Source organism: Phalacrocorax aristotelis, chromosome 1 (genome assembly GCF_949628215.1).
Source record: "Phalacrocorax aristotelis chromosome 1, bGulAri2.1, whole genome shotgun sequence".
Taxonomy (NCBI): domain Eukaryota; kingdom Metazoa; phylum Chordata; class Aves; order Suliformes; family Phalacrocoracidae; genus Phalacrocorax; species Phalacrocorax aristotelis.
Window position 1 is genome coordinate 64790849 of NC_134276.1, and position 12836 is coordinate 64803684.

Consider the following 12836-nt stretch of genomic DNA (forward strand, 5'->3'; position numbering starts at 1 on the left):
CCATTGATACAGAGGTTTGAATCTGAGAGCTTGGCCAAATCCTGGAATACAATCATTTTGCCAGCCTTCCTGTAGAAAGTTTAACAAAAACCCCTGATTTCTGGGGCTGCTTTTAGGATGATTATTGCCATTTTAGTCTCAAACATAGGAAGTAGAACAACAAAAAATAAATTTGGTCACCACTTTCAACACTGATGTACAGGATAACGTTGGTTCTAATGAGATATGAAGCTACTGATAATTTATGTCTACAACGGGTGAAAATAGGTTAAAAAAATAAAAGAAAAAAAGGTTAACTGCATTCACTTGTAAAGGAAGAAAACAGAAGGGTTTTTCTAATATTAAAGTTATTGGTTTGCCTTGAAGATGTTTTTAATGATTTGTGCTTACATTTACTCATTTAAGCATCTGGCAAAGACACAAGGAACCTTTTCAGAGAGTTACAGAATTATGCAAGAGATAGGCAGACTGAGAGGGGTACTAACTGCACAAGTCCTGCTTCTGCTATAGAGTTCCAGATCATATTGCTTTGCCCAGTTATTTGGCGAAGGTATTTTCTCTTTCCAATGGTATACTGCTGCTTTTGTAATCAAAACTTTCTTACCAGTCATGGCTCTGCAGATACTTAAGGATATTTATCCACTTTCCCAATTCATTCTGAAACTCAAATCATTGTCTATTACATACTATTTGTATAAATGTTTGCCTTTTTTAGTAAATTGTGTAACAATGAAAAAGAAGGTTTACTGCCCAACTTGAGATAAAGGTATTATGTGTGTGCTTTTCTCCCCTACAGCTCTTGAAAAAGAAAGGAACATCCTCATTTCTTCAGAGACTGGAACGAGGGGGCCCAACCACTGTGGCAATACAGCTCAGGGTTAGTGAACATCTTCTGGACAGAAAGTTACCAAAAAAAACCCAAAACAAAACCCAACATTTTAAAGGCAGGATTAGTCTCTACAGATTGCAATGGAAGAAAGAAAAATCATATGCTTGAGAAAGACACTTGTTGCATGGCCAGGTCAAGCCCTTTGAGAAAACTATGTTAAAAAGTTAGGAAGAAGCATACACATAGCGCAATTGCCTTTGCTGCACAACAATGATTGATAACTGATTTTTTTCCCCACAGAAATCACTCACGGATATTATTGGGAAGCTGCAGAACTGCACGCCACATTCTGTTCATTGTATAAAGCCCAATAACTCCAAGTTGCCAGATACTTTTGACAATTTTTATGTGTCTGCTCAACTGCAGTACATTGGTGTCCTAGACATGGTCAAAATCATACGACATGGCTATCCAATACGTCTCTCCTTCACAGACTTCTTGTCAAGGTAAATTATTTTACGTTTCATAAAAACTTTTTTTTACCTGCAGTACAAAGTCTTCTGTCATGTTCTGGTAGTGCTTGCGGTGTTGTTTTGCTGATGAACCTTTCAGACTTTCTTCGGAGAAAAATAATGTGTGCCAGCAAGGGCATGTAGGCTTGTTATTTTTTAACTGAAGGAATAATTAACTTTGTGAAAATATATTGATAAAGATCATCAGCAAAATGTATTCCATTTTAAAAATATCACTTCATGAAACAGGTATATTTTTATAATTTATGCTATTTATACAATTTATAAAATACAAAATATTGCATGCTGTCTCTGGGTAATTAAAAAGAAGGAGAAATAGTCTAATTTTTCAAGTTTATCAGTGTGTGTGTCATGGATTCAGTATTTGTATTTCATATGCTAGGATTTGTTTCCACATAGCAATGAGTTATTAATGCTGATACCAGAACTCCATTTTTATTATTGTTGTTAGGAATTAGTGGAATTTTTAATTAATGTGAAAAGACAAATAGATATATGTCACTGTTTCTGGCTAAAGGCAAACTCTTTTCCCCCATCCCCAATTCAGTTTGGGGGTTTTGGTTGACTTACAATCTCAAATGCTTCAGCAAAGAAAGAGCACCTCTTGTCCAAGAGGTGTTTGGTTAGCAGCCTCATGCACTCAACACATGTTCCTCCTCTCTGCATGTTCTGCTCCTTGACTGATATATCGAGCAGTCATGAACTGGCTTATGTATTATTTTACTTCTGAAAAACAGCACGGGAATGTCAGCTGCTTACACACATCTAAACTTTCAGTTGCCTTCTTGGAAGAAGTTGTGGATGTTAAATTACTGCTTGGACAAGATCATATTCTCTCTGGTAATTCTGTAAAAAGTGAAGGGGTATAGGAATTTATAACCCCACATGTTTCAAAAGTAAGTCATCTCTGTCCTACCACAATATTCATTCTGCAGCGTGAATCCAGAAGTACAGGCTGGTTGAGGAGAAGATGCAAATAATGGGAGATTTGGAAGAGCAGGCTGCTTTCATATTCAGAAGCGGTAGGGGCAATCTATATAGCCGTTTTTATATTACTAAATTGGACACTTCAAGGGACTATTACATGAACACAGAACCACCATCTTTTCTACTGTTAAATCCTTACGATGGTTCCCGGCAGGGATTTGGTCCTTGCCACCTAGCTTTTCTTACTGCGATTCCCAGATACTGGCTGGGGTTAGCACAGGCCTGGGACCATTCCTGCTGGGCAGTGTGGAGATAGCTGCTCTATTTTGGAGGATAAAAGAGAGCAACCATATGTACAATAGTAATTTTATTCAGTTGCCTTCAGTGCCAGAGAACGGTCCCATGCATATTCACCCTAACAGTACAGGAGTAAGTCCGGCATGTTTTCTTTTTGGGAGAAAATTTTATTAAAAATAATCACTAAAAGAATATGTGAAGAATCAAAGGTAATTTCAGTCTTTTTCCTCCACTCCTTCAAGCACGTCCCAAAGACAAACTTTTACCTAAAAGTCTAGAGGGCATTTGGTGTCTCACAATAAATACTTATTTGCAGTAATGACAGTAAAACAAGAATTGCAACAAAACCCAACACTATGATACAAGCAACATTTATGCTATTGTTTTAAAGTGTTCTAGTTTTGTTACTGTCCATCTTTATTCCTTTTTCTCCACAATAAATTATCTTTATATGTTCTTTGCAGCTAAGCCCCTGCCTTTTTACCTAATAATTGTATTATTATACATCAAAATGAATTAAACACTGGTGAGGCTAGCATGGTGTCACTGAAAATTAAGTCCATTTTGTAATATTCCTTGTGAATATATGTTGAACCTACTCAGAAGTTAACAATAATCACTCTGCATACATCTCTTGACACTACAGTTTTTTAGATTTGTGTACAAATAGGAACATAGAGCTCTTGTCCCAGCAGTACTGCAAGAAACCATCAGTGTTGTAAGGCCTTTGCAGTAGCAATTCCTGTCACACAGGCCAAAGCTTATCTTACTTTGAACAGCAGAACATGTAAATTCTTTACATTTCTCACCATGAACATGACCAGTTAACCTTCATATTCACATTCAGTGTAGTTAGATAATTCTTTTCATTTCAAATAGCACAAGTGTGTGTCTATTTGTTCTGTTATTGGCTGAAAAGTACAAAAATTTTAAGCAGAAATTATAGTATTAGATCGCAGTTTAAAAGTACCATCAATTCTTAATACTGTATCTTTTTAGCTAATAGTCTACAGGTAAGAAAAAGTAAGGAATTATTGAATTCAGAGGTTATGAGCTACCTTTTCGAAAAGTCTTCTAAAAAGCTGTTGCTTGTACTACATCTCTATATTGCCTCAATGACTGGGCAGGATGGTTTTGGAAACTGGATAATTAGTTCTGACAAACTTCTGGTAAACTGGATTTTCTCTGTTGTCTTTTCAGCCTAACTCTGGTCTTGTCCTGCTCTATATTGACTGGAATGAGAAATTATTTTGGCAGATTTCCATATATGATTATAGACCTAAAGTTGATAGGCTTTCTCACCTTTCAATTTTTTATTTCTATTGGTGTCAAACTAGTATATCTAGTGTTCTAATACTTGGGAAAATAGTATCTTCTTTATTTCCACAATTATGTTTTCTCCAGAGTGGCTCTTCTACTTGTTTTGTATGGTTCAGAATGGTCTGTGATTTCCACCCTCTAGGTGGGCAGCAATGGTTGACACTGGTACACATTCGGGCAGACTTTGAGCACAAGCACTGAGCTACTGAGTGTGATGGCTTTCCAAGACCTGCTTCTTGCAGAACACTCAGGATGCTGCACAAAAGCCTAAACCTCTCTCTGAAGTACTGATTATTATTCTTCAAGTTGAAAAAGAGAAAAAATTACATCAAATTCAATTTTGCTTAGGATCCCTTAATCCCAAACCAATACAAATACGATACAAACAGGTAAAATATAAATGTCAATTATGACAAGTAGCAATCACAACAGGGCACATTTATACTGGTGTGTATGTGAACAGATTCCATTTGGTCTATCCTGGAACCAAGAAGAAAAGGAAAAAAAAAAAAAAAACAGAAAAACTATTGCTCTAGGTAGAGATCGACAGTTAGAGACTTGGTTAAAATGTCATAATTAAGGAAGGATCATGAGCAGGAGTAGGATCTGAAAGACAACAAAGGCTTGCTGATTACCTTTTAGTACAGAAATATATACCAACTGATAAGGCCTCCAATTTCTGTGGTATTTTCACATCTGCAAGGAGCCATCATACTCAGAAGCCCAGGGATAAAATACAGCTCTATCACAGTGAATAAGGATGACATTATTTTATTTTGATTTTTGATTTTATTTTTTTTTTTAGTAGGGAATAAGTGTATTTTTTTAATATTATACTGATTATACTGAGGTGGGGGGGCCAAAAATCAGGAAACAAAACACAGGGAAAGATGAAGGAATTGTTCTTTATTCACTGTAGGAAGCTGTAAACAAGTGAGTGCTCTTACCAAGTGCTCTTACTAGGCTGGAAAAGTTTTGCATCCCTATGGCTTGCCTGAAGGGGCAAAGGAATTACTCCCCATTACTCTGGGGATAAAGACCTTGACAGGTGACAACAGGAAAACACAGAGGGAGAAAGAAAAAATATGCAGTTTCTGTCTCTCAACTCAATGATGGACACACTTGAGAATAATTAAATTTGCCTACACCTTAATTTTTTCTTGAATGTTTTGTAAGAAATTGAAATATAAGTCATTTTTGCTTTATTCGGTCATGCTATGCTGTATCCTTGTTTGTAAATACTAAATACTAGTAAGGACTCTTGATTTTCACACAGGTTTTCTCTTTGGAAGAGGAGCGTTTCTTCCCCTTTTGAGTCATGCTAACTAGCAATTTGACCATGTGGCCCCAAAGGGGAAAATCAGGCCTACAGATGTAAAACACAAGATATCCGTCTGTCCTGATATAGTTGATAAGTGTGACCCTATGAACCAGCAATCCAAGAAAGACAAGGCTTAGAGATAGCCAAATGTATCCCCAGATAGGTGCTGTGAGAAGTTTACCCATAACTGTAAGATTTTCACCTTCAGTTTATGTCTTGGAGTCCTGATGGGCTGAGTTTCAGTGAATGCAGCTGTGCTGGTCACAGCTTGGTTTAGCTCAACTGCAAAGTGTTTTATAGTAGTGATGCAAAGAAATCTCATTTTTCTACAGCTGAATGTACTATGCAGTTCTCCCAGGCTTACCTGACTTGAGAAGTAAAGGATATTAATGGTAGGTCTGAAAGCACTGCGCAAAATCAAAGAGAAACTGTGGCCCAGACCCCAACTTGAATTCCCAAAAGATAGTGAATTGCTACCCTCCTCTACCCTCCCTGCAGTTTTCATGCATTTACTTTTAGGGCGTTCCTTATCATATAGCTAATGTGGTCAGAGTTTAAGAAAAAAAAAAAAAAAAAGAAAACAATGAAAAAACTTTTTTTTTTTTTTTTTTGCTGGCTAATAAAAAGGCAGAAAGTTTGAATTAGGGGCCTTTGTAGTGAAGGGATAGAGCATCAGAAGACCTGGATATTCTATCAGTAATACAGACAGTACCATTGCTTTCTTAATTGGATGAATTTGAATAAATTTCTGTTAATATCTAATTAGGGATTAGTATGACTGGTCTCTAGCATATATTTATGAGTCACATTTGAACTCTCATGATGGCTGAAGGAAGACATTAGCTAAGGAAAGGTCATATTTTGCGAGAACACTTCTTCCTGGGCTACAAAGATTAATCATTCTTTCTGTTGCTGTCCTTTTTGGATTTACTGGCTCTGCTTCTGCATTATCAAAGTAGAAGTTGACAGCTGCTAGGTGAACCCCTCAATCACCAAAGTTCGTTGATCAGAAGACAAATCTTGTGGAAATTCTGGTTCTTAAGTGGAAGCTGTGACAGTTACTGTCAATGAATATAAAATAAAAATGGGAATTAATAAGGTCAGATGCTATTAAATGCTGTAAAAACAGGCAGCACCAATATAATTATGAAATGATATATGTGATTTCAGTGGATTTGCCAACTCCAGCTGCAGTGTTTCTGCTGAATTTGCCTGCAGTGTTGGCTCAATTTCTAAAGCTTTTTGAGCAGAGAGACAGAAATGAGCTTTTACCTTGCCTTTAAAATAGAAAGCCTTGAGTAACATGCATTTTAGACTCCTGGAAAAGTTTAGCCATATATTTTGCATTAGTATCTTCAGAATTGTTCTCAATGGGCTAGATTTTGAAATTCTAGCTTTGTTGTGAAGAGTTCAAAGTTTCCATTTTGCAGTCCAAATTGTACACATACGTAAAGTATCCTCAAATATCCTTTTCCTGGAAGAAAGAAAACAGTAAAATAACCATGGAAGTAGGAACTGTCTGCAGATGGATGTTTCTTTCCAGCATTTAGCATTTTGATATCTTATTTAAAATGAGGATAATTCCACCCAAGATACACAAAAAGCTGTTCGGTAGCAACATAGTAATGGCAAAATGGCAAAAAGTAAGCATCAGTGGGTGCTTTATTACCATTGTAGAACAATAGGGCTCAGAAACTGTCTGGGGCACAGACAGAGCCTAGTTGTACAAGCTTAATATCTGGAACCTAATCTCTTTACATTAATTAATAAAATGGATTCTGGCTGACTTTCGTGTCATTCACCTCACTTGGTGCTCAAGGAGGACATGTAAAACCCATTTGGAATATAAATTTTTTAAAAATAATGATAGTGATCAAGGACCCATATAGAGTAATGAAGTGAGCTTATATTTCTTGCTCAGTGAAGTACAAGAATACAGCTGTTCAGGCATGTTCAGGTTAAAATGAGGCAGTAAGATGCTTTGTTTCACTCATTCTGAACAATTTTATTTTGGTACCATCCTACTCTACAAACACCCTTTACCATTAGTGTTTTGTAAATTGGAATAGGAATTAAAATTAACTTTTCTTCTCTCCTTCTTCTTTAACGTGGCTCATCAAATTGCTGAACTGTACCCAGTACTTTGCTTTACCTGCTGTGTTTTAATCTCCTTGGTCAAGGAAGAATTTATGAACTACTGTCTTAGAGATTGAGGTTCACATGTCACACACATTTCTTGTGTCTGGACACTGCTTAGCAATGGAGACTGCAAGGTCCTGTTGCACAGGTCCTGTAATAAGATGTCTGTGTTAGCCTTCCCTGCCATTTGTGGCAAACCTTAAGACCTGTTGGACCTCAGGATAACCTCTGTGGATTGTGTAAACTGATAGGCAAATTGAGCCTTTCACTTAGCTGACGAGAATTGCAGGATTTCTATGAGAAAAACCATGTTGTTCAGAAAGCCCAAATTATTTTATGCTAGTGTGCTATTCCTTGTCTTTAGTTCTGCACTTTTTGAGTGTTTCTTGAAATTTCATTACTGTCACTCAGGCCTCTAGACTGTCTTTTCTGGGTTTAACTCTTTCAACTCAGCCTTGTGTTTTCCATCACGGAGCTCCTGTCCTGCCTTCTGTTGCTGCTCAAGGAACAGCAGAGAAAATTTCGTACTGTGAAGGAGAACATGAAGGCTGTATGTGGAGACATCTCTTAACAGTGTGGCAAGAAGAGTATGTCACTTCCCATTCTCTTTAAAAATGGCTTAAACTGTATCAATCATGTCTTTGGTTTTACCTATGCATATGCAGACATGCAGATTAGATTATAAATAGTTGTTTCTGTTAAGTGGTAAGACGGTGTCATGTGTAGGTTTGGAGGTACAGTATTAGACCACCAACTTTTTCTTCTTCTCTCTTCCTCTTCATCTTCCATTCCCCTTTCCTCTTCCTCTTCCCCTCTTCCCCTCTTCTTCTTTTTCTTCTCCCTCATCTTCTTTTCATTTGCTAACTTCTGTCCTCTATGAACAGAATATACTAAAATATCTAAATTACAATATATAAGCTCAATGGAGTCAATTAAAAATAAAGAATCTCTAAGATTTCAATGTTTTGAAAATAGAATGTTAAAAAGAGTTAACATTCTGATAATTTTTTTTGTTTTAAAGTATCTTAAAAGATGGCAAAGATCCATTTAAATAGGAAATATTAGGAAGGAAGGTATGGAACACAATGATAATGGATTCTTATGATAATCATAGCAGTGAGGGAGAAAAATGTTTGAAGCCTATTTTAATTACAGGTTTTCCTCTGATTTCAGTATGGAGTTCTTAGATGAAATTCTTCTTAGAAGTTATACCTAGCTGCACATCCTGAAATCTGCAGTTCTACTCAAGTCAGCGGTCGCTGATACTGAAATGCTCTAATAGCGGACTTTAGGTCAAAAATGGCTTCAGAGCACTTAATTGTTACTAATTCATCCAGACAATTGACTTTGCTTGGAGGTCATTCTGAAGAGACCTTTTTTTCTCAGGCAGGAAAGTTTATGTTCATGCTAAAATCATTGCTTTGTTAAATAATGTCTGTCTTTCTGCAACTGGCATAAAGTCATTATTAATAACTTTGTAAGCTTCTGATCAAATTTGTACTATTAGGTGATGTTATATTGCACAGATATGTTGTTTGTTTGTCGATCTTGTGTGGGACTCATCATGGCATATCTGAACTCCCTTTGTCCAGTGATTTTTGGTTTTCTTTTTTTTTATTATTTCTCTTTGTCTTTCCTCTCTTTTTCTTACCTCCTGAAAGCATGGAAGTTAAAATATTTTATAATATATTATCTGTGAATTTAAAAGGTGGAGCAAAACATTTTGGAGTCTTATGAGTAAGGCAGGGCATTAGTGAGAATGATGTACTTAGCAGATTGCAAAGTGATAGGTCATCACACTGGCCCTTTTAGCTTTATTGTCTGCTATACAATAATGTCATCAGTCTTCTCATAGAGCAGTGCATTGATAGGTGCCATGATACCTTAAATCCTTGCAAGGAGAGCAAGACATAATCTGACTGGCGTTAAAAAGCAATATTCCATTAAAGTAGGTGTAATGATATCAATTTATACCAAATGGCAATCTTGCCACTGTGCAGTTTGTTGCTTCAGACCTGGAGCTGGAAGTGATATTTCTGACTGGGGGTAATCATTTTTGTTTGTCTTTCATTTAGAATGCAAGAAAAGGTGAGTAAATGTAGCATTTTGAAGTCATCAATTTTGAGGGCACCTTAAACCCAAATTCATAAACAAGGTAATGACTACTTTTCTGTGAAGAACAAAGGTCATCGACAAAGTTTAAAACTGTGATTTTTAAAATTACTGTGCCTTTGGCAGTTTTGGTGGTCATCACATTCTGTAAAGAAGGGTTGTGGGTTAACCCCAGTGGGCACCTCAGCCCAACACAACCACTCACTCACTCTTCCCCAGGGGGATGAGGGAGAGAATCAGATGGGCAAAAAACCTTATGCGTTGAGATAAGGACAGTTTAATAAGGAAAACAAAAGCTACATGCACAAGCAAAAGAAAATAAGGGATTCATTCTATACTTCCCATGGACAGGCAGGTGTTCAACCATCTCCAGGAAAGCAGGGCTCCATCACATGTAATGGTTGCTTGGGAAGACAAACACCATCACTTTGAACATCCCACCCTTCCTTCTTCTTCCCCCAGCTTTGTGATAGTGTGGCCCAGATTGGAATAATTTACGGCAGTATCAGAGTTATTCTAAATTACTAATCCTTTGTGAAAAGTTGCTGATGTAGGGGATTATTATGCTTTAAGGGATGATCAGAACTGAGAGTGCCCTGACATTCTCCCTGGCAGGCCACATATATTAGAATTGATGTACGTCACTTAGGGAGTTGCCTAGATGTAAGCAGGCATTCTGGACTGCCTTAGAGGCTATAGGCGATTTGACATGTATTTATACAATGTGATAGTATAGAGATAGTATCTGGCCTATAGATATTATGAATAAACTATATAGCTCTATACGTTACATATAGACTAAATGTAGGTAGAATATTCTGGTTTACCCCCATTAGGTGTTTCTTTGTAGCTGTTTGGCTCATTTTTATCGTTTTCCCCCTTAGGTCCTCTTTAATACTCCAAACACAAGAAATATACTAGATAACTGTAGATGACTATGGTGGCTCAACTAATCAGCCTGGAATTAATTTATAGTGTATAAAGGAAGGCAGTAATTTTTCGGATATGATTCAACTGACTTATTTTACGTTTACCCACTATTACAGGTATTTCACAGTCTCAGTCTATCTCCTATCTGTGGCAAGGAAGGGAATTAATGGTTTGTGACAGGCTCCAACAAAAAACAGAGAACAACATTTTAGAGTTGAAGCAGAAGCAGCTTTTGAAGTTATACCATGGTATTGTCAGTTCTCTAGCCCACACGATAAGTAGCATTGTACATGCAAATTATCAGTCCTTATGTTACACATCACAGAGTTGGACTACGAGGATGATTTAGGGAGGTCATTCTGTCCCCCTACTCCACTCTGGTGAGACCCCACCCAGAGTGCTGCATCCAGCTCTGGAGCCCTCAGCACAAGAAGGACATGTACCTGTTGGAGCGGGTCCAGAGGAGGGCCATGAAAAAGATCCAAGGGATGGGACACCTCTCCTGTGAGGACAGGCTGAGAGAGTTGGGGCTGTTCAGCCTGGAGAAGGGAAGGCTGCAGCAAGACCTCATTGCAGCCTTTCAGTACTTAAAGGGGGACTATACGAAAGACGGGGGCAACCTATTTAGCAAGGTCTGTTGTGACAGGACAAGGGGTAATGGTTCTAAACTAAAGGAGGGTAGATTTAGACTGGATATAAAGAAGAAATTTTTTACAATGAGGGTGGTGAAACACTGGCACAGGTTGCCCAGAGAGGCGGTAGATGCCCCATCCCTAGAAACATTCAAGGTCAGGCTGGACGCGGCTCTGAGCAACCTGATCTAGCTGAAGCTGTCCCTGCTCACTGCAGAGGGGTTGGACTAGATGATCTCTAAAGGTCCCTTCCAACCTAAACCATTCTATGATTCTAGGGCAAAGCTGCTGGTGTTTCTGCAGCTTACTGACAGTGCACGAATGAGTATAAAAGAAAATAAAATTTCTTTTCTGACTGGAGTTTTCCATGGTAGATCACACATCTAGCTTTATTCTATATTTAGAAGGCAAAATTAAATATCAGTATTGTTTGCTGGGCATCTTCGGAGTTTTATAATGCAATCCTCATTTGCTAAAGCAATTACAAACAGGTGTAAGCTCTTGTGTCATTCCACTGGTCAGCTGAATTATTCATATCCATCATGTACTTAGTGTTCTGCAGGATCAACATGAAAAGGGGTCCCTTGAGTGGGGGGATGTAATTAGGTAATAAAATACAAGGAAATAAAGGTGGAGTGGTGAATTTTGAGTCTGGCAATTCCTAACTTCTGAATGTTTGGTGTGCAATCTGAAAAATCTTCTAGCATTATTTATATTACGTTTAGTATAGAATGTATAAAACTTAGTGGAGCTTATAACAGGGAGTTTATTGTTTTGTGCAATAGAGAATGTCCTGGCTTTTAAGCTGTTTCAAAGAGAATCTCAAGGTATCGTGCTTCCTTGACTACGATAGGTAGGTGAGGTATTTTTCTGTCCTTTTTTCTTCTGCTTTTTTTTCTTCTTTTTCTGCTTTTTTTTTCCCTAGCTAGGTTAATTTTCTTAGGCAATGATAAGTCTATTGGGCACACACAAACATAATTCTGGCTGAACTCTTTCAGCAGTTCAAGTGGTTTTCTTTGTTTCAACTTAAGGAAGGATCTGTGAAATTTTAAAATGTTTATTTCATTTCCAGAGTTAAGTGCCATCCTTGGTAAACATTCAGTTTCCACTAGCATTTGACATTTCTTATCCCTCAGGGTTAACTAAACATTTATTAAATCACTAAATAACCCTGTTACTCTATGATATCCTTATAATATCTATGCATATTTTACATTTGCGAATTTAAAAGGTTGTGCTGTTTCTCAACATGGAGAAATGTTCCCAGAGAGTACTAAAATACACAGTATTTTATCCACAGTACTGGATTCCATCTAAAAGCCTGGATTATTAAAATAGATAAAATTATATTTGTGTACAGATAAGAACATTGAAAGTTCTTGACCCATATCTCATAAGGTGACTGAGTTCTGTGTGCCTATAACAAGCAGTTAATAACATTAAATGATTTCAGAACCTTGATGTTTCAATGAAAATAATTATTGAGTACTTCATAATCTGCTGACATCACATAATGACAAAGATAATGGACATAGATTTATATATGGTCATAAGAAGTTCAGTTAAATGCCTGCCATAGAAATAAAACTGTTAAAAGAAAATATTATCAACCACTAATATCGTCACTAATTCTTATACATTGAAACCCTTTAAAGAAAATGCCTGTTAAAATAATAGACCTCTTAAATTAATGCAAACAGCCTATTTTAAAATAAACATTTGAAGAAGTAAGTATGCAACACCTTAGTTTATGCTAATGGCATAAACTATTCAGGAACTTTGAGTTATCTAATTAA

At 37.0% G+C, this 12836-nt stretch overlaps 1 protein-coding gene across 3 annotated transcripts in view; it reads left to right on the plus strand.

The window, feature by feature from the left end:
* Window positions 1-12836, plus strand: part of MYO16 (myosin XVI) — a 409990-nt gene that overhangs the window by 320444 nt on the left and 76710 nt on the right. For all 3 annotated transcript variants that reach the window (XR_012660263.1, XM_075090704.1, XM_075090696.1), the window contains exons 26-27: window positions 797-877; window positions 1130-1335. Coding sequence is in view for 2 of the 3 variants with exons in the window: in XM_075090704.1 (XP_074946805.1) it covers window positions 797-877; window positions 1130-1335 (287 nt within the window). In the remaining variant the exon portion in view is untranslated. The remainder of the gene's footprint in view (window positions 1-796; window positions 878-1129; window positions 1336-12836) is intronic.